The 23,242-nt window shown below is 45.8% G+C and overlaps 1 protein-coding gene across 1 annotated transcript in view; it reads right to left on the reverse strand.

Annotated features, from left to right (window-relative positions):
- Window positions 1-871: 871 nt before the first annotated feature.
- Window positions 872-23,242, reverse strand: part of LOC138514504 (uncharacterized) — a 222,183-nt gene continuing 199,812 nt past the window's right edge. The window contains exon 10 of the mRNA XM_069629978.1: window positions 872-981. Within this exon, the coding sequence (XP_069486079.1) occupies window positions 872-981 (110 nt within the window). The remainder of the gene's footprint in view (window positions 982-23,242) is intronic.

Here is a 23,242-nt window from a genome sequence, read left to right on the forward strand (position 1 = left end):
TTTGGCTGTGGAGACCTCAAATTGTCTGAAAATGTTGGCTATGTCTGTAACCTCCCTAAAGAACAAACCATTGCGGGTGAAAGAGAGTGTCATGGGCTTTGACTGGATAAATACTAAAAACAAAACTGCAGAAACTTCATTTTATCGACAAGCTTGCTCTGTCTATAAATGGTATGCAATCATGGAAAGATACTTGCTCAAATATCCCTGTAAACAGATCAGAAATGGCTACATGCGTTTTAGGTTTAACGTCATTTTAACAAATCAAATTAATGTTATTAGAAATAACTACTCAGATGACTGGAGGTGGTGCAGATTTTGTAGAGTTGAAGGCATGGTTGAATCCTTGCAACATGTATTACTTGTATGTTTGACATTAAAATCTGCAAGGGTAAAGTACTTTGCTAAATATGTACAAGATACTGCCAATGTAAATAGGAAATTTATCTGGACAAGAATGTTAAACAATTGTGAAGATAATCTAAATATTAGAGTGGTTACTTATTTGATGAATGTTTGTGCTCTTTTTTAGATGATGAAAATCATTGTTGTTTAATATTTTAACTGTTTTGGTTGGTAGATGTAAGCATTTATATCATTCTTTCTTGCAGCAACTGATGTATAGCTATTATGAATTGAGATACAGAAGTTTCTTTTTTATCTATTCTTTATTTCCTTTTATGATTGTATGTATTTAAGTCTTAAGAAAGGTTCTTTTTTAAAGTTCTTTTGTAAAGGTTTATATAAACCAAAACAATAAAACAAAAAAACAAAAACATGTACCCCAAGGAGGCAAGCTCTGCATTTTTGTGCAATGTAAAAAACTGACCTCATTGGTTCCTTGGGTGGGTTGTTGTCTATATTAAACTGCTCAAATGTCATGAATATCCTTGTTGTAGCTGTCTTCATTTCCTGCTGCTTCTTCCAGGCCCTTCACCTCTATATATTGAAGCTGATTTTGCTCTACAATCCCAGAGTCACCTTCGGTTGTGTACAAGATATCATTTTGCCCATGCAGCAGATCATAGCACAGATTATGCAGCTGCTCCTCAATCTCCAATTGTCAATAGATATGGAGTTGGTGAAAATCTCTATATATAAAGCACGACATCTCTTACTTTGTTCCTTATACAATTCCACACCGTTACACCAATCTGCATCAAATTTGGCATAGTTAACTGTTAGGACCCTCTGGACATTACTGGCTACATGGCATTTGGCCACCCCATCCCTTACTTCAGATTTCAGCCCCTTCGCACATGAGAATGGTTGCCTGAAGTCGGCGAAACATCAATGTGGTCATAGAAGGACCGGAAAACGCTCATTTTATGCGGCTTGATGCGAGCAACACATCTCAAAAGGCCTTGAAACCCACTTTTCAATGCCCTAGGACACACTGTTTCCGAGATTTTTGCACCGCAAAGCACTGCACCGGAGACATTTACATTTTGTGTAATTGCTATGCTTTTCTATATCCAGATGCCTACCAAAAATCAAACATCTATTGGAGAAAGTAATCCAAAATCAAAGAAAGTGAGATTATGAAGGCCCTATCTACAGAACACGTGTGGAGTCTACAGAACACGTGTGGAGCACAGATACTTTTAGCTAATAGATTATGAAAGCGAATGCAACGGATCTCAACCTTTTTGTGTCTGCCACCTCCCATGTTTCCAGTACCTTCTTGGTGGGTGTACTAACTCCTGCATTGGATTGCCCACTAAGCTTCTGGGTCATTGGCACCACCCTTAAAACTCTACCCGTTACAGCTTGGTCCATATGGATCCGCTACACTGTTCAGATCTGGGTAGCCAGATAATCAGGGTCCTAGCAGCAGGGTGGCCTGGTTGGATCATGCCAGTCTACCATTGATTACAGTTTTTGCTCAGGCGGTCTTTTTAAGCTCTCAGGGAAGTTTGAGACCAAAGAAAATGACTTTAGTGATCACTGTATGCTCACCATTGAAATTCACTCTGTCACTCAGCCAATGGTGAATAGGACCTACAAACACGGCCTGGATATGAATTGTTCAGGCAACAGAATAAGATGGTCTGAGAAAAGAAATGCTAAATTCAATGCTTTACTGTTTAAAGATCATGAAAGTTGCTCACATTATCAGCGGGCAGAACTATTCACCGGCCCAGTTTACTGACTATATTAGTAGTTTGTTGCATACAATGGAGGTATTATTCGGTGGAAAGAAGATAGATAGGAGTCACAAAACCCATAGTTTTGATAAAGAAGTTTGGGAACACAAACGTAAGATGAGGAAGGACATACGAAACATTACTAAAGCGGGGCACTCTATCGCTTGCACAGTTGCTATGAAGAAAAAAAATAAGACAGAGATATAAAAACTGGTTTATGCAGCATCGTAGTTTTAGATCACACCGTGATGGTGAAGACATGTTAAAAGCTTTGAGAGGATCTAACACGGCTAACTCCTGGAGCCTAATTAATAACATGGATAGGAGTCAGGAAAATGTACTCTCAAATTCCATAAATGAAAGCTTGTGGTTGGGACACTTTGCTAATTTGTATGGTAATAAATGCAGTGAGCCTGTGGTAACCTCAAAAAGTAATCCTCCTTGGCTTTTGGAATATAATGAGAGGGACATTGTTGATTCGATAAAGAAATCTAAAAACTCAGGTGCACCTGGACCTAATAATCTATCCAACAAAGTATTTAAGAGGGACCCAGAGACTTGGGCTAAAATATTGCTTGTTTTATTTGACAATATACAAATTACAAGAATCATCCCTCAATCGTGGAGGGTGTCTATAATTGTCCTCATATTTAAGAAGGGCTCTCGACAATGTCCCTCAAGTTATAGGCCCATCCTCATTTCAGACCCTGAATCTAAACTGTTTACGTCATTGGTTTTAAGAGACATCAGATTTGGATCGAGAAAAATAACATCTTGGACTTGAGACAGACTGGCTTTAGGAAACAGACTGGGACCGATTGCGGGGGCTTGATGATATATAGCCTTATAGCTCAATCCATGGGGAAGGGTGTCAGGTCAACCTTTGTCGCATCAATGGACTTAAGCTCTACTTTTGACCTTGTTGATAGAGCTATCTTGTGGGAGATATTAATAACTCTGAAAATGCAGCCGTTTCTCATGGACATAATAATGGCCTTCTACACCGATAGTGGTGTGATGGTAAGACTGGACTCAGAAGGTAATCTGTCGAAAGAACTAAAAATGTATAATGGACTCCGCCAAGGGTGTAGGTTGGCACCAACGATTTTCAATCTATATGTAAGTGGTGCGTGTGTGGCCCTGTCAAATAAAGGCCTTCTTCTTCCCAGAATTGCGAACATTCACCTTGCGTGGATGGCTTACGCTGATGACTTCCTTCTTATTGACACAACCAAGGTAGGTCTTCAAAGATTACTTAAAGCCTTTGAGGACTTTATTAAGGGACTCTCGTTAAAAATCAATCCCTCTAAAACTGTGATAGTGCGTCTTGGTAGAGACAATAAAAAGGAGAACTCCTACACATGGATGTGTGGTAATAATAAATTAAAAGCAAAGCCTTTGTTTAAATACTTGGGCTTTGTAATTTCAGGCACAAACTCGAGATCCTTATTCAAGTCTCAATTGAAACTAAAGGTGGATATCGCCATTCGGCAAATGAGAGCATTAGAGGTGAAATATGGCAAATTCACAATGGCTCCACTCAGGGAATTTTACTTGAAAAAAAAATCATTCCACGTTTAACCTATGGTGTTGAATTTCAATCGATTAGTTGGGAGGCTGACCTGTCTTACATTGAGAGCTACATATGGAAAACAGTTCTTTATTTTATACCGAAATGTATACCAGGGGAATTGGTTAGATATGAATTCGGACTAAACTCACTGGCTGCATGTGCGATATGGAAAAGATTAGCTCTATGGAGGAAGTGCAACTCAGGGATTGAAGGGTCATTGGGCCTCATTAGGACCCTGGCGGAGAGGGTTTTACGCCAGCGTAGTGCATGGCGTACCTCTCCGCCATACTACGAGTTCCCGTAGCGCCATGGCGGCCTTTTCCGCCTGGTTTTACCAGGCGGAGAAAACCATGGCGCTACGGGACCTCGTTGTTAATTACGCCACCGTATTTTACGGTGGCGTAATTAACTCCTTCCCCACTCCCATTATACCCTATGGGGCAAAAATGGGAATGGGGAAGGGCAGAATGGGGATTGGGGATTTACCGCCCCGCCAAGGTCGGAATGGGGCGGTAAATCCGCCAACCCCCATGGCGCTATCGGCGGCTTTCCGCCATGCTTCGCGGTGCATTTAGCACCGCGAAATCCGCCTGGGTCCTAATGAGGCCCATTGTATTCATATGCGGGGCAGGATACTGGAAATCTGTTTACTCAAGCTTTGGCTGTGGAGACCTCAAATTGTCTGAAAATTTTGGCTATGTCTGTAACCTCCCTAAAGAACAAACCATTGCGGGTGAAAGAGAGTGTCATGGGCTTTGACTGGATAAATACTAAAAACAAAACTGCAGAAACTTCATTTTATCGACAAGCTTGCTCTGTCTATAAATGGTATCCAATCATGGAAAGATACTTGCTCAAATATCCCTGTAAACAGATCAGAAATGGCTACATGCGTTTTAGGTTTAACGTCATTTTAACAAATCAAATTAATGTTATTAGAAATAACTACTCAGATGACTGGAGGTGGTGCAGATTTTGTAGAGTTGAAGGCATGGTTGAATCCTTGCAACATGTATTACTTGTATGTTTGACATTAAAATCTGCAAGGGTAAAGTACTTTGCTAAATATGTACAAGATACTGCCAATGTAAATAGGAAATTTATCTGGACAAGAATGTTAAACAATTGTGAAGATAATCTAAATATTAGAGTGGTTACTTATTTGAGGAATGTTTGTGCTCTTTTTTAGATGATGAAAATCATTGTTGTTTAATATTTTAACTGTTTTGGTTGGTAGATGTAAGCATTTATATCATTCTTTCTTGCAGCAACTGATGTATAGCTATTATGAATTGAGATACAGAAGTTTCTTTTTTATCTATTCTTTATTTCCTTTTATGATTGTATGTATTTAAGTCTTAAGAAAGGTTCTTTTTTAAAGTTCTTTTGTAAAGGTTTATATAAACCAAAACAATAAAACAAAAAAACAAAAACATGTACCCCAAGGAGGCAAGCTCTGCATTTTTGTGCAATGTAAAAAACTGACCTCATTGGTTCCTTGGGTGGGTTGTTGTCTATATTAAACTGCTCAAATGTCATGAATATCCTTGTTGTAGCTGTCTTCATTTCCTGCTGCTTCTTCCAGGCCCTTCACCTCTATATATTGAAGCTGATTTTGCTCTACAATCCCAGAGTCACCTTTGGTTGTGTACAAGATATCATTTTGCCCATGCAGCAGATCATAGCACAGATTATGCAGCTGCTCCTCAATCTCCAATTGTCAATAGATATGGAGTTGGTGAAAATCTCTATATATAAAGCACGACATCTCTTACTTTGTTCCTTATACAATTCCACACCGTTACACCAATCTGCATCAAATTTGGCATAGTTAACTGTTAGGGCCCTCTGGACATTACTGGCTACATGGCATTTGGCCACCCCATCCCTTACTTCAGATTTCAGCCCCTTCGCACATGAGAATGGTTGCCTGAAGTCGGCGAAACATCAATGTGGTCGTAGAAGGACCGGAAAACGCTCATTTTATGCGGCTTGATGCGAGCAACACATCTCAAAAGGCCTTGAAACCCACTTTTCAATGCCCTAGGACACACTGTTTCCGAGATGTTTGCACCGCAAAGCACTGCACCGGAGACATTTACATTTTGTGTAATTGCTATGCTTTTCTATATCCAGATGCCTACCAAAAATCAAACATCTATTGGAGAAAGTAATCCAAAATCAAAGAAAGTGAGATTATGAAGGCCCTATCTACAGAACACATGTGGAGTCTACAGAACACGTGTGGAGCACAGATACTTTTAGCTAATAGATTATGAAAGTGAATGCAACGGATCTCAACCTTTTTGTGTCTGCCACCTCCCATGTTTCCAGTACCTTCTTGGTGGGTGTACTAACTCCTGCATTGGATTGCCCACTAAGCTTCTGGGTCATTGGCACCACCCTTAAAACTCTACCCGTTACAGCTTGGTCCATATGGATCCGCTACACTGTTCAGATCTGGGTAGCCAGATAATCAGGGTCCTAGCAGCAGGGTGGCCTGGTTGGATCATGCCAGTCTACCATTGATTACAGTTTTTGCTCAGGTGGTCTTTGTAAGCTTTCAGGGAAGTTTGAGACCAAAGAAAATGACTTTAGTGATCACTGTATGCTCACCATTGAAATTCACTCTGTCACTCAGCCAATGGTGAATAGGACCTACAAACACGGCCTGGATATGAATTGTTCAGGCAACAGAATAAGATGGTCTGAGAAAAGAAATGCTAAATTCAATGCTTTACTGTTTAAAGATCATGAAAGTTGCTCACATTATCAGCGGGCAGAACTATTCACCGGCCCAGTTTACTGACTATATTAGTAGTTTGTTGCATACAATGGAGGTGTTATTCGGTGGAAAGAAGATAGATAGGAGTCACAAAACCCATAGTTTTGATAAAGAAGTTTGGGAACACAAACGTAAGATGAGGAAGGACATACGAAACATTACTAAAGCGGGGCACTCTATCGCTTGCACAGTTGCTATGAAGAAAAAAAATAAGACAGAGATATAAAAACTGGTCTATGCAGCATCGTAGTTTTAGATCACACCGTGATGGTGAAGACATGTTAAAAGCTTTGAGAGGCTCTAACACGGCTAACTCCTGGAGCCTAATTAATAACATGGATAGGAGTCAGGAAAATGTACTCTCAAATTCCATAAATGAAAGCTTGTGGTTGGGACACTTTGCTAATTTGTATGGTAATAAATGCAGTGAGCCTGTGGTAACCTCAAAAAGTAATCCTCCTTGGCTTTTGGAATATAATGAGAGGGACATTGTTGATTCGATAAAGAAATCTAAAAACTCAGGTGCACCTGGACCTAATAATCTATCCAACAAAGTATTTAAAAGGGACCCAGAGACTTGGGCTAAAATATTGCTTGTTTTATTTGACAATATACAAATTACAAGAATCATCCCTCAATCGTGGAGGGTGTCTATAATTGTCCTCATATTTAAGAAGGGCTCTTGACAATGTCCCTCAAGTTATAGGCCCATCCTCATTTCAGACCCCGAATCTAAACTGTTTACGTCATTGGTTTTAAGAGACATCAGATTTGGATCGAGAAAAATAACATCTTGGACTTGAGACAGTGTTAGAACACCTACTTATGCGGGGCGACGAGGCTCTAGGGGGCGTGCTGGTTCCTGGCAGTTGTACCCACGTCTCAGGCTGTGGAGACGTCGCACCGCTCTGGGCACATTTCCCCGGCGGAGTTACTCTGTCCTGACCCGTGTAGGGCACGGGTGCCGTTCGCGTAACTGTTCGAGCGAGTTTGCGTTCCAAGACTCGTTCGCGCAGCGGCATCCATTCGCGCATGCGCATTGCAGCGCGGTCCAAGCCTCGGTTTCACACAGGACCGCTATTTAAGCGATCCGATTCAGTTCTTCATCGCGTCTCAACGCGGTTGGTTCCCTTCCGCTTCGCTTCCTGATTCTGGGGTTCTGGGTCTTGATCCTGGTCCTGGGTTGGGTCCTTCCTTTTCCTCTTCTGATCAGGCTGCCTTCTTCCCTCCCCATTCCTGTTCTCCTGTGTTATCTGGTCCCTTCCTCCTGGTTCCCTCCTGCTCCTTCTATTGCCTGAGTTGCCCGCCTGTGCTGGGGTTCCTGTGGTCCTGGCCCGCTTCTCCGGCTTCTTTGGATCCCTGTACTTCCTCCTACCTTGGTACCTTGGACTTGCTGCTAATCACATTTTGGTACCTTGAACATTCTGCTTACCTGTACTGGCTACCTCGAAACTTCACCATCCTGGAAAGCTGTTTTGGATCCTTTGCCAGTATTTGCCAGTAACATCGACGACCTTCCCGATCAGTGCTTGCACTGTTCTGGCGCCACGTTAATATTGGGAAGTGTCATCCGTGGCGTCAGGAGCTGGCCCCAGTTCAATCCTGTATTACAGGACGGGTCCGGGGTCGGTTCTTTGCGTCACTTACTTCATCAGCTACCAGTCTACATCTACCACGACCTGGCTACCTCGGCACGCAAAACTCCTGGAGATACAGGTACGCCTCGTCCTAGGGACACACAACTTAACAGACAGACTGGCTTTAGGAAACAGACTGGGACCGATTGCGGGGGCTTGATGATATATAGCCTTATAGCTCAATCCATGGGGAAGGGTGTCAGGTCAACCTTTGTCGCATCAATGGACTTAAGCTCTACTTTTGACCTTGTTGATAGAGCTATATTGTGGGAGATATTAATAACTCTGAAAATGCAGCTGTTTCTCATGGACATAATAATGGCCTTCTACACCGATAGTGGTGTGATGGTAAGACTGGACTCAGAAGGTAATCTGTCGAAAGAACTAAAAATGTATAATGGACTCCGCCAAGGGTGTAGGTTGGCACCAACGATTTTCAATCTATATGTAAGTGGTGCGGGTGTGGCCCTGTCAAATAAAGGCCTTCTTCTTCCCAGAATTGCGAACATTCACCTTGCGTGGATGGCTTACGCTGATGACTTCCTTCTTATTGACACAACCAAGGTAGGTCTTCAAAGATTACTTAAAGCCTTTGAGGACTTTATTAAGGGACTCTCGTTAAAAATTAATCCCTCTAAAACTGTGATAGTGCGTCTTGGTAGAGACAATAAAAAGGAGAACTCCTACACATGGATGTGTGGTAATAATAAATTAAAAGCAAAGCCTTTGTTTAAATACTTGGGCTTTGTAATTTCAGGCACAAACTCGAGATCCTTATTCAAGTCTCAATTGAAACTAAAGGCGGATATCGCCATTCGGCAAATGAGAGCCTTAGAGGTGAAATATGGCAAATTCACAATGGCTCCACTCAGGGAATTTTACTTGAAAAAAAAATCATTCCACGTTTAACCTATGGTGTTGAATTTCAATCGATTAGTTGGGAGGCTGACCTGTCTTACATTGAGAGCTACATATGGAAAACAGTTCTTTATTTTATACCGAAATGTATACCAGGGGAATTGGTTAGATATGAATTCGGACTAAACTCACTGGCTGCATGTGCGATATGGAAAAGATTAGCTCTATGGAGGAAGTGCAACTCAGGGATTGAAGGGTCATTGTATTCATATGCGGGGCAGGATACTGGAAATCTGTTTACTCAAGCTTTGGCTGGTGAGACCTCAAATTGTCTGAAAATGTTGGCTATGTCTGTAACCTCCCTAAAGAACAAACCATTGCGGGTGAAAGAGAGTGTCATGGGCTTTGACTGGATAAATACTAAAAACAAAACTGCAGAAACTTCATTTTATCGACAAGCTTGCTCTGTCTATAAATGGTATCCAATCATGGAAAGATACTTGCTCAAATATCCCTGTAAACAGATCAGAAATGGCTACATGCGTTTTAGGTTTAACGTCATTTTAACAAATCAAATTAATGTTATTAGAAATAACTACTCATATGACTGGAGGTGGCGCAGATTTTGTAGAGTTGAAGGCATGGTTGAATCCTTGCAACATGTATTACTTGTATGTTTGACATTAAAATCTGCAAGGGTAAAGTACTTTGCTAAATATGTACAAGATACTGCCAATGTAAATAGGGAATTTATCTGGACAAGAATGTTAAACAATTGTGAAGATAATCTAAATATTAGAGTGGTTACTTATTTGAGGAATGTTTGTGCTCTTTTTTAGATGATGAAAATCATTGTTGTTTAATATTTTAACTGTTTTGGTTGGTAGATGTAAGCATTTATATCATTCTTTCTTGCAGGAACTGATGTATAGCTATTATGAATTGAGATACAGAAGTTTCTTTTTTATCTATTCTTTATTTCCTTTTATGATTGTATGTATTTAAGTCTTAAGAAAGGTTCTTTTTTAAAGTTCTTTTGTAAAGGTTTATATAAACCAAAACAATAAAACAAAAAAACAAAAACATGTACCCCAAGGAGGCAAGCTCTGCATTTTTGTGCAATGTAAAAAACTGCCCTCATTGGTTCCTTGGGTGGGTTGTTGTCTATATTAAACTGCTCAAATGTCATGAATATCCTTGTTGTAGCTGACTTCATTTCCTGCTGCTTCTTCCAGGCCCTTCACCTCTATATATTGAAGCTGATTTTGCTCTACAATCCCAGAGTCACCTTCGGTTGTGTACAAGATATCATTTTGCCCATGCAGCAGATCATAGCACAGATTATGCAGCTGCTCCTCAATCTCCAATTGTCAATAGATATGGAGTTGGTGAAAATCTCTATATATAAAGCACGACATCTCTTACTTTGTTCCTTGTACAATTCCACACCGTTACACCAATCTGCATCAAATTTGGCATAGTTAACTGTTAGGGCCCTCTGGACATTACTGGCTACATGGCATTTGGACACCCCATCCTTTACTTCAGATTTCAGCCCCTTCGCACATGAGAATGGTTGCCTGAAGTCGGCGAAACATCAATGTGGTCGTAGAAGGACCGGAAAACGCTCATTTTATGCGGCTTGATGCGAGCAACACATCTCAAAAGGCCTTGAAACCCACTTTTCAATGCCCTAGGACACACTGTTTCCGAGATGTTTGCACCGCAAAGCACTGCACCGGAGACATTTACATTTTGTGTAATTGCTATGCTTTTCTATATCCAGATGCCTACCAAAAATCAAACATCTATTGGAGAAAGTAATCCAAAATCAAAGAAAGTGAGATTATGAAGGCCCTATCTACAGAACACATGTGGAGTCTACAGAACACGTGTGGAGCACAGATACTTTTAGCTAATAGATTATGAAAGTGAATGCAACGGATCTCAACCTTTTTGTGTCTGCCACCTCCCATGTTTCCAGTACCTTCTTGGTGGGTGTACTAACTCCTGCATTGGATTGCCCACTAAGCTTCTGGGTCATTGGCACCACCCTTAAAACTCTACCCGTTACAGCTTGGTCCATATGGATCCGCTACACTGTTCAGATCTGGGTAGCCAGATAATCAGGGTCCTAGCAGCAGGGTGGCCTGGTTGGATCATGCCAGTCGCCAGCCTATGTTCTTGCGTGACCCCCCCAATTCCCCAGGTAGACTGGCCGCGCTGGCCATCTTTGAACAACACTGGTTTGGTTGGATTGCTCCCAATCATTGCATCCTAGCAAAGGGGCTTGAGGTTTCTGTTAGAGGTATGGGGGGTTTCACAAAAAGGCAAATAAAATAAAAGTGTTCCTTTCTGTTTCTGTGCAGATGATCGACTGCCATCAATGTGTAAACATTGTGCATCTGCACATGTGCATGTGAAGACTAGTCATGGATGTTACTAGGTAGTCAGAAACTGGCCGTAGATGCAGCTGATTACGAGAGACCTTGCATAATTGAAACATTTATTTTATGTATTTATTTATTTCATTTGTATAGCACGCATGCAACCCAGAGGCATTGAGGCACTGTTACAGGCACATGTTAACACTGTGGTTTCATCAACAATACAAGTGGCACAGGTGAAAAACGTTCTCACATTGAGGAGGGTACAGTGGGGTGGCAGGATGCTATAGATGTACACAGTGGGGTGAACTGGATCTGGTGCATTGTGTTATGAGTTAGCAGAAGAGCTGAGTTTTGAGCGCTTTGCGGAACACCCAGTAGGATTTTTCCATCCTCAGAAAGGGAGGGGGGGGGAGTTCCAATGTTTAGCAGCAAGGCAGGGTAAACTGGAGCTTCTGGCTTTAGATCCCTTTACCTTGGGTAAGATTAGGAGGTCAGTGTAGAGCGTCCTTGTGGGTCTTAGGGAGATAAAGGGGGGCTGCGTTAGAGAGACATTTGTGGGTGATGGATAGGGTTTTGAATGTGATGCGCTCCTGGATGGGAAGCCAGTCTGCTTCTCTTCTTGCTAAGGAAATATGTTTCTCTCCACTAAGAATGTGGGAACTAGGAATATCTGTGAGAACTGGACACACTAGTTTGGTTATACCTGTTACATAGAGTGAGAGAACCAGCCAGACATGTTCCCGAGCTTGTGGAAACTAGCAATGTATGTTTTGGGAATGTGAAGCTTATTGAGAGTTGTGACATGGCATGTGCAATTTGGAAATATTTGAATAATTTTCTGTGGCATCTTTGGACCTGTGCAAATATGGGTATTACTGTATCATACGTTTGCATGTGTACACTACTGTGTGAATTTAGCCTTGTGAAAACCTGGTACATATCTATGTAAATTACTAGGTAATTGCAAACACTGCCAAAAAATGTTGCTTTTCTTGTAAGAGCCGGAAAAGTAACGTGCGGCTATAGATGTAATGGCATTCATTCTCAAAGCCCTGCAGGCCCACAGCGGGATGCTACGAGTCTGCATGGCACACCTTGAAAATCCCCAGTGACGTGTCCGGGGAGTGGCCTGGGGTGGCATGTGCTACCCCTGGAATCTGATTGGCCACCACAGGTGCCACCCCATTATCCTAAACTATGATCATTATGTGTGCCTGCTCTCGTACTTCATGCCACCCCTGCATAAGGCAATGCCCCACTTGGGCCACCCGACATGCCACTGCTGAAAACCATGGTTCACAATGATGATTTGCGAGATGCAAGAGGCCCTTGCTGCAGGGGCAAGCTAGCCACCGCCAGCCGCTGCGGCTAAACGGTTTATCTTAAGGGGTGGGCCTTAATTTGGTAAATTAATGGATGTTGGTAAATTAATGGATGTGGCCCCTCACGGCCAGGAACCTAATGACACTCGCACATGTGAATAAAAACCGCAGATGTATGAAGTGATACAAGGGAGGTGAGCTTGATGCATTGTCTAGGAATGAGAAATTGAGAACTAGATAAATCAGCCTTTTATTCTACCAACAGACATAGAAAGGGCGAGTCTACTGTTGACAGCATATGGCCTCCGTCCTTGCTTTGTTGCCTTGTATGTCAGCCTCTCAGTTTTCTCCACGGGGCTTCTCCTCAATTTATTTCCAGGAATGTGAGGAGAGTTCTTTGATGGTGCTGCCATTTCCTTAAAACGTCATGTTTTCTCATCTCTTGCTGTAAGTAACATATGGTGGGGCGTGAAATCACTTGTTCGTAGGCCGTTTGCTCCCCTAACTATATCGATTCCGTCAGAAGCTGAATTTGTTTATGATGAGTTCTCTGTTCCTAAATCGTTTTTATGAGCATCAGTGGAAACCCCAGTATTTGCTCTGGTTTTGTGCTGCTTGAGTTCGATATTAGCCCCATTGGCCAAGAACAAGACATTACATGCTGTCATTTTATCGAGTTGTCATGGGGCTTTTTGTGCTGATAAGAAGTGTGCTTAGATATGGGACTTTGAAGGAACAGAGAGCATCCGTGTATGGACTCCAATGAGGCGGAGCGGCCAAGGATTTGTTCAATGTTAGAAGTTGGGAGTGATGTTGATAGTAGGAAGAAGGATTGGCTATGGGGCATGCTATGGGAAGCTGTGTACCATTACAAACAGTATGTAACTTGAGAGCAAACATTTTCCTTGGAATTGTCTTCTGATCCTAGCTGGCATTATTTGTGGTTTTTGCAAAGTGCATTCGACATGCACCAAAATCCATACGATCTATTAGACTGAACGCCTTCAAGGATTCCATGCCCACCTCTCCCACTCCAACCCAGGGTCCATCGTTCTTACCAGCCCACCTCTCCCACTCCGACCCAGGTTCCATCTCACTTACCAGCCCACCTCTCCCACTCCGACCCAGGTTCCATCTCTCTTACCAGCCTACCTCTCCCACTACGACCCAGGTTCCATCTCTCTTACCAGCCCACCTCTCTCACTCCGACCCAGGTTCCATCTCACCTACCAGCCCAACTCTCCCACTCCGACCCAGGTTCCATCTCTCTTACCAGCCTACCTCTCCCACTCCGACCCAGGGTCCATCTCTCTCACCAGCCCACCTCTCCCACTCCGACCCAGGTTCCATCTCTCTCACCAGCCCACCTCGCCCACTCTGACCCAGGTTCCATCTCTCTTACCAGCCCACCTCTCCCACTCCTACCCAGGTTCCATCGCTCTTACCAGCCCACCTCTCCCACTCCGACCCAGGTTCCATCTCATTTACCAGCCCAACTCTCCCACTCCGGCCCAGGTTCCATCTCTCATACCAGCCTACCTCTCCCACTACGACCCAGGTTCCATCTCTCTTACCAGCCTACCTCTCCCACTCCGACCCAGGTTCCATCTCTCTTACCAGCCTACCTCTCCCACTCCGACCAGGGTCATCTCTCTCACCAGCCCACCTCGCCCACTCCGACCCAGGTTCCATCTCTCTTACCAGCCTACCTCTCCCACTCCGACCCAGGGTCATCTCTCTGACCAGCCCACCTCTCCCACTCCGACCCAGTTTCCATCTCTCTCACCAGCCCACCTCGCCCACTCCGACCAAGGTTCGATGTCTCTTGCCAGCCCACCTCTCCCACTCCGACCTAGGTTCCATCTTTCTTACCAGCCTACCTTTCCCACTACGACCCAGGTTCCATCTCTCTTACCAGCCTACCTCTCCCACCCCGACCCAGGTTCCATCTCTCTTACCAGCCCACCTCTCTCACTCCGACCCAGGTTCCATCTCACTTACCAGCCCAACTCTCCCACTCCGACCCAAGTTCCATCTCTCTCACCAGCCCACCTCTCCCACTCCGACCCAGGTTCCATCTCACTTACCAGCCCAACTCCCCCACTCCGACCCAGGTTCCATCGCTCTTACCAGCCCACCTCTCCCACTCCGACCCCGGTTCCATCTCTTAGCAGCCCACCTCGCCCACTCCGACCCAGGTACCATCTCACTTACCAGCCTACCTCTCCCACTCCAACCCAGGTTCCATCTATCTTACCAGCCCACCTCTCCCACTCCGACCCAGGTTCCATCTCCCTCACCAGCCCACCTCTCCCACTCCGACCCAGGTTCCATCTCTCTTACCAGCCCACCTCTCCCACTCCAACCCGGGTTACATCTCACTTACCAGCCTACCTCTCCCACTCCGACCCAGGTTCCATCTCTCTTACCAGCCCACCTCTCCCACTCCGACCCAGGTTCCATCTCACTTACCAGCCTACCTCTCCCACTCCGACCCAGGTTCCATCTCCCTTACCAGCCCACCTCTCCCACTCCGACCCAGGTTCCATCTCCCTTACCAGCCCGCCTCTCCCACTCCGACCCAGGTTCCATCTCCCTTACCAGCCCACCTCTCCCACTCCGACCCAGGTTACATCTCACTTACCAGCCCACCTCTCTCACTCCGACCCAGGTTCGATTTCTCTTGCCAGCCCACCTCTCCCACTCCGACCCAGGTTCCATCTCTCTTACCTGCCCACCTCTCCCACTCCGACCCAAGTTGCATCTCTCTTGCCAGCCCGCCTCTCCCACTCCGACCCAGGCTCCATCTCTCTTACCTGCCCACCTCTCCCACTCCGACCAAGGTTCGATCTCTCTTGCCAGCCCACCTCTCCCACTCCGACCTAGGTTCCATCTCTCTTACCAGCCCACCTCTCCCACCCCGACCCAGGTTCCATCTCTCTTACCAGCCCACCTCTCTCACTCCGACCCAGGTTCCATCTCACCTACCAGCCCAACTCTCCCACTCCGACCCGGGTTCCATCTCTCTTACCAGCCCACCTCTCCCATTCCGACCCAGGGTCCATCTCTCTCACCAGCCCACCTCACCCACTCTGACCCAGGTTCCATCGCTCTTACCAGCCCACCTCTCCCACTCTGACCCAGGTTCCATCTCATTTACCAGCCCAACTCTCCCACTCCGACCCAGGTTCCATCTCTCATACCAGCCTACCTCTCCCACTACGACCCAGGTTCCATCTCTCTTACCAGCCTACCTCTCCCACTCCGACCCAGGTTCCATCTCTCTTACCAGCCTACCTCTCCCACTCCAACCCAGGGTCATCTCTCTCACCAGCCCACCTCGCCCACTCCGACCCAGGTTCCATCTCTCTTACCAGCCTACCTCTCCCACTCAGACCCAGGGTCATCTCTCTGACCAGCCCACCTCTCCCACTCCGACCCAGTTTCCATCTCTCTCACCAGCCCACCTCGCCCACTCCGACCAAGGTTCGATGTCTCTTGCCAGCCCACCTCTCCCACTCCGACCTAGGTTCCATCTTTCTTACCAGCCTACCTTTCCCACAACGACACAGGTTCCATCTCTCTTACCAGCCTACCTCTCCCACCCCGACCCAGGTTCCATCTCTCTTACCAGCCCACCTCTCTCACTCCGACCCAGGTTCCATCCCACTTACCAGCCCAACTTTCCCACTCCGACCCAAGTTCCATCTCTCTCACCAGCCCACCTCTCCCACTCCGACCCAGGTTCCATCTCACTTACCAGCCCAACTCTCCCACTCCGACCCAGGTTCCATCGCTCTTACCAGCCCACCTCTCCCACTCCGACCCCGGTTCCATCTCTTACCAGCCCACCTTGCCCATTCCGACCCAGGTACCATCTCACTTACCAGCCTACCTCTCCCACTCCGACCCAGGTTCCATCTATCTTACCAGCCCACCTCTCCCACTTCGACCCAGGTTCCATCTCCCTTACCAGCCCACCTCTCCCACTCCGACCCAGGTTCCATCTCTCTTACCAGCCCACCTCTCCCACTCCGACCCAAGTTGCATCTCTCTTGCCAGCCCGCCTCTCCCACTCCGACCCAGGCTCCATCTCTCTTACCTGCCCACCTCTCCCACTCCGACCAAGGTTCGATCTCTCTTGCCAGCCCACCTCTCCCACTCCGACCTAGGTTCCATCTCTCTTACCAGCCCACCTCTCCCACCCCGACCCAGGTTCCATCTCTCTTACCAGCCCACCTCTCTCACTCCGACCCAGGTTCCATCTCACCTACCAGCCCAACTCTCCCACTCCGACCCTGGTTCCATCTCTCTTACCAGCCCACCTCTCCCATTCCGACCCAGGGTCCATCTCTCTCACCAGCCCACCTCACCCACTCTGACCCAGGTTCCATCGCTCTTACCAACCCACCTCTCCCACTCTGACCCAGGTTCCATCTCATTTACCAGCCCAACTCTCCCACTCCGACCCAGGTTCCATCTCTCATACCAGCCTACCTCTCCCACTACGACCCAGGTTCCATCTCTCTTACCAGCCTACCTCTCCCACTCCGACCCAGGTTCCATCTCTCTTACCAGCCTACCTCTCCCACTCCAACCCAGGGTCATCTCTCTCACCAGCCCACCTCGCCCACTCCGACCCAGGTTCCATCTCTCTTACCAGCCTACCTCTCCCACTCCGACCCAGGGTCATCTCTCTGACCAGCCCACCTCTCCCACTCCGACCCAGTTTCCATCTCTCTCACCAGCCCACCTCGCCCACTCCGACCAAGGTTCGATGTCTCTTGCCAGCCCACCTCTCCCACTCCGACCTAGGTTCCATCTTTCTTACCAGCCTACCTTTCCCACAACGACACAGGTTCCATCTCTCTTACCAGCCTACCTCTCCCACCCCGACCCAGGTTCCATCTCTCTTACCAGCCCACCTCTCTCACTCCGACCCAGGTTCCATCCCACTTACCAGCCCAACTTTCCCACTCCGACCCAAGTTCCATCTCTCTCACCAGCCCACCTCTCCCACTCCGACCCAGGTTCCATCTCACTTACCAGCCCAACTCTCCCACTCCGACCCAGGTTCCATCGCTCTTACCAGCCCACCTCTCCCACTCCGACCCCGGTTCCATCTCTTACCAGCCCACCTTGCCCATTCCGACCCAGGTACCATCTCACTTACCAGCCTACCTCTCCCACTCCGACCCAGGTTCCATCTATCTTACCAGCCCACCTCTCCCACTTCGACCCAGGTTCCATCTCCCTTACCAGCCCACCTCTCCCACTCCGACCCAGGTTCCATCTCTCTTACCAGCCCACCCCTCCCACTCCAACCCAGTTTACATCTCACTTACCAGCCTACCTCTCCCACTCCGACCCAGGTTCCATCTCTCTTACCAGCCCACCTCTCCCACTCCGACCCAGGTTCCATCTCACTTACCAGCCTACCTCTCCCACTCCGACCCAGGTTCCATCTCCCTTACCAGCCCACCTCTCCCACTCCGACCCAGGTTCCATCTCCCTTCCCAGCCCGCCTCTCCCACTCCGACCCAGGTTTCATCTCCCTTACCAGCCCACCTCTCCCACTCCGACCCAGGTTACATCTCACTTACCAGCCTACCTCTCCCACTCCGACCCAGGTTCCATCTCTCTTACCAGCCCACCTCTCCCACTCCGACCCAGGTTCCATCTCACTTACCAGCCTACCTCTTCCACTCCGAGGCAGGGTCATCTCTCTCACCAGCCCACCTCTCCCACTCCGACCTAGGTTCCATCTCACCAGCCCACCTCTCCCACTCTGACACAGGTTCCATCTCACCAGTCCACCTCTCCCACTCCGACACAGGTTCCATCTCTCTTATCAGACTTCCTCTCCCACTCCTACCCAGGGTCCATCTCTGTCACCAGCCCACCTGTCCCACTCCGACACAGGTTCCATCTCTCTTACCAGACTTCCTCTCCCACTCCGACCCAGGTTCCATCTCTCTTACCAGCTCAGCGCGCTTTTAGAAGGTAATATTTAACACTCATTTCCCCAACCATTCCATGGGGCGAGGCCACCCAAGCAGACACTCTTTCTATCCCAATGTGCTCTAAAGCACACCATCTGCCCCTCATATTCCCTAAAAGTCCTAAAAAGTCCTTAAGGCAAAGCACACAATCCTTAATAAAACTGTAGGTCAACCAACTGGTTCAGTGAGCTGCAAAAGTTACTATTTGCCAATGACTTTCAAAAGATTCCTGCAGGGAGAACCCCTCCCCCCCTACACTTGCCTTTGCAACCTATCAATACATCACCTATATAAATGGCGCAATGTCCTCTCAAATTTCCCATTAGTCACTTATTTGTATAAACATTCATTAGGGAAGAACCCCTACCAATGTAAGGTTCCACATAGATCATAACACTGACGTTTGTTATTGGTGAATTATATGTTGACTTCCGTCAATTTCCCACACAGCGAAAGGTGGGGTAAGCCCTCCGACACACCCAAGTGACTCTCGAACCTGCCACTCTCCTGTACCTTTCCAAGTCCCTCCATCAGCCCTGTTATGAAGTGCACTGGGTTGTTCACAATCAACAAAATGATGCCTTGTCTGGGAACATATGCAGTTTGTGTTCCTTTTCGTCAATGCATATCCTCTCCACACCAGCGTTACTACAGACGGTGTGAGCAAGGGTTTCTAGTGCAAGGGTTGCCCGCTAACCTTTCTTGGACAACGCTGCCTGGCTACCTTTGTAAGTCCCTGCTTGGTTTGTACCCATTCAGGTTTATCTGAGCTCAAAAATCCATATCACTCGCCACTATTAAGATCCTAAACATTAGCTCTACGTCTAACTTCAGAAACTTTGCCCATGAATGACCAGTCGTTTATATGTTTTTATGTAAATATAAAAATGCATCTGCAAAGGCTTTTTTTTACATTTCCATACAAACAATATTCCTTTAAGTCCTATACATGCAAATGTGCTCACTGGCTCCATGTAGGAATGGGGCGCAACCATTGACCGTCACCAAATTTCCTCCCTGAAGCCCCGACACACATAAGACCACATCACGAAGCACACTGTGCAAGGCGTCCAGGTTTCAGGGAAGTGTAATGGAGGCCAGGATTGTACAGGTGGGCTGTACAGGCAAGTGTAGGGACAGGCGAGTGTGACGGAAGGGCCATGCAGTGGGAGCGGGAAAATTGGGGGGGGGACCCCTGTAATGGGGGTGGCAGGGGCAGGCATAAAACTAACCCTGTCGGGGCAGACTACACAGCCGCCTTCTGCAAAGTCGCTCTTATTTCTGCAACTTTTAGACACAGAATCAGCTCAACTCACCCGCACCCGGGTGGGATCAGTAAACCAATCCATATGTGTTGGAAAAGTCCTTGAAACTTGACTATGCATGGTGGGGCAGACTGTGGGTCCCTTACACCCGCGAGCATCCCCTCCTTCGCCTGTAAAGTCTACTACATGAATCGCCCGATAGTTTTTATATTCAAACAGTGAAATAGTGTTTACCTATGTAAAGGTTTTTCTGAAAAATGTTGTTTGGAAAATTGGATACTTTCTCTCCATATTATATCCTATTTTGTTTTCTTCTAAAAAGAATGGACGACATATTATATTAAAGTCCAATTGATAACACGTCTGCAAGCTAAACAAAAGAACACAGTGTGGAACCAGTTTGAACTGGGATGTGCATCAGTCTTTTGGTGGACATACCAATATTTGTGTTTAAGCAAAACTCCTGTCTGGGAAAGTGAAACAATGACCCGAACACTGAAAGTCCACATGCGATTTAGAAAAAAATTAGACTTGTCTTCGGAAGTAGGATTTTGGTTATAGTAATCGCAGGCCCCCGCCGTGTTCCTTCCCAGAAGTATAAACTGTTGCACGTGAGCTGTTTCCAGTGTGACAAGCTGGACTGCACATGCAACAGCACTGACCGAACACCTTTTTCAAAACCAGCACATTTCATTTTAACAGTGAATCAATTTGGGTGACAGCAGATCTACCTCGATTTGCCACAAGAATTCTTTAAGATGTCCAACTGTTCATATGGTCATTATGATGATGATAGGTTATTTATAACGCGCTTAATACCCAGAGGTTTCTAAGCACGGACCGGGGATCGAACCTGTGGTGCCCCGTGGTCTTGCTTCCAAGACGAGCGCGTTGCCCCTGAGCTATCCTCCCAAGACCAGAAACCTGGTGCCCCTGAATACACATGACAGTGCTAACAGAGCTGTCAAAATTACACGAAACAAAACCAGCTGCGACAGCACTCCATTGGCTGCCTATGGAATCCGGAATTTCATTCAAGATTCTCTGTACTAGGCCCTCCAGTGCAAATTCCCAGGACACCTGCAGACAGTGTATTTTCACTGCACGCTAACAGAACCCTATGGTCAGCCGGCTCTAAACTAATTAATCACCGGGAATTCTAATGACAGAAACACAGAGCAGGTCCTTGGAGTCCAATGCCCCAGAATATGTAATGTCCCTGAAGCCAAACCTTAAGGCAGAACCCAACTAACAATACTTCAACAAACTCCTGAAACCGGAACTGTTTAAACTGGCCTAAGACTTGCAACAAGTCCTGAAGAGTTAAATGATTGCGAAATACCAGCGTGAGGTGGAACACAGTTCTAATAAAGTAAACAAGACTGACCATGCATATGTTTGTTCCTCATTATGTTGGCCTCTCTTCTGCCAGTTTGTGGTATGCTATTTGTTTGTTTATTTCTTTCTTTATTTATATAGCGCACCAAACCCGTGGGTATCTGGGCGCGTTACCATGTTATAAAGGTTACATACAGAATAGTGATGTAGCAATCAATAGAATTTACAAAATATTTACAAATAATAGCAAGTGATAGATTCAGTTACATATGGAATAGTGATATAGCAGACAGAAGAATTTACAACGTATTAGACAATAAATAGCAAGTGATAGATACAGATATATACACGGATCATACAAAGGTTACATACAGACCAGTGACATAGCAATCAAAGATTTTTACAAAATATTTACAGATAGTAGCAAGAGATACATACTGATGTATGCAAGGATCTTGAATTATGAAGAGATTTATACATCAAGGGATAGAAGCCAAGATTTTGTGTTCTTCCAGAAACTATAGTTGGAAGGTTCTGCTCTGAGGTTAACAGGTAATGAGTTCCAGAGTTTAGCAGCCATCGCTGAAAAGCTGCTTCCGTCAGATTTCTGAAGTTTATATCTAGGTACCTTCAGGCAGTGTGAGTGTATAGTTCTCAGGGGACGTTCCAAATTTCTTTTAGTGAATTTGTCAACTAGATATTTAGGGCCGGAGTTGGCTAGACATTTATGAGTGAGAGTAAGAGATGTCGAAGAGATTCTGTCTGTGACTGCAAGCCAGTTAGTGCTACGTCTGAGAGCTGAAATGTGTTGTGTTCTGGGAATGTTGAACACAGATCGTAAAGCATTATTCTGTAAGGTTTGGAGTTTGGTTATGTTGTAGTTACTAGAGCCTAGATATAAGGCGTTACAGTAATTAATCTAATTTTGATCAAATTAGAGCTCTAACCAATGTGGTGCTACTAGTTGTGGAGTTTGAAGGGCTTTTTCAGCGTTAATTAACTTACAGGTGTATGCTGTGGCAGATGAGATGGCATTGACCTGTCTCTTCAGGTTTAGTGCAGAGTTAATCTAGAAGCCCCGTGTTTTCACCTCACTGTAAACTTTGATGATGTTGCCATCGATATTGAATGATTTGAATTGATTACTATGGTTGTTTACTTTTACTGAAGATCAGACGAGTAGAAGTTCAGTCTTCTCGTCGTTCAGACAGAGGCCGTGTGTAGGCATCCATGCCTGGAGAATGAGATATATTTTGTTGAGGAGGGTGGAATCTGTTTCATAATCTCCAGTGATGGGTATGAGAATCTGATTGTCATCTGCATAGTTAGGGTAGATGATACCCAGTCTATCAAGATTATCGAAAATGGTCTTGGTGAATATATCATAAAGAGTAGGAGAGACACAGGACCCTTGTGGAACTTCGCAAGTGATGGGTATGGGTTCGGCTGCAGCGTTCGTAGAAAGAATCTCATGGGGCAATTGTCCAAGAATGACTGGATCCAAGCCAAGGCTTCATTGGAGAAGTGTGCTGCAGAGGTTAAATGATTGCACAGGACCTTGTGATCTACTAGGTTGAAGGCAGCCGAGAGATCTAGAATAAGGAGGAGAGCAAGTTTCCCATGGTCTTTTAGGTTGTTCATTTGATTTTTTAAATTGATTGAAGCTGATTCGGTTCCATTTTTCGGTCTGAAACCAGATTGTTGCAGACCAAGGAGATTATTATTTTCTAGGTAGTACTGTATCTTGAGGTAAGCAGCTCTGTCTAGTATTTTAAGGAGGAAGGGGACAGTAGTTATGGGTCTGTAGTTGGTAGGTGAATTGGGATCTAGATTCAGGTTTTTTTTAGCAGTGGGAGAACCCACGTTTCTTTTAGGTTGGTGGGAACGGTGCCGGAGTCGAAGGAGGAGTTTATGAATTAAGTTAT

This window comes from Ambystoma mexicanum, chromosome 12 (assembly GCF_040938575.1).
Source record: "Ambystoma mexicanum isolate Mex_15411 chromosome 12, UKY_AmexF1_1, whole genome shotgun sequence".
Lineage (NCBI taxonomy): Eukaryota > Metazoa > Chordata > Amphibia > Caudata > Ambystomatidae > Ambystoma > Ambystoma mexicanum.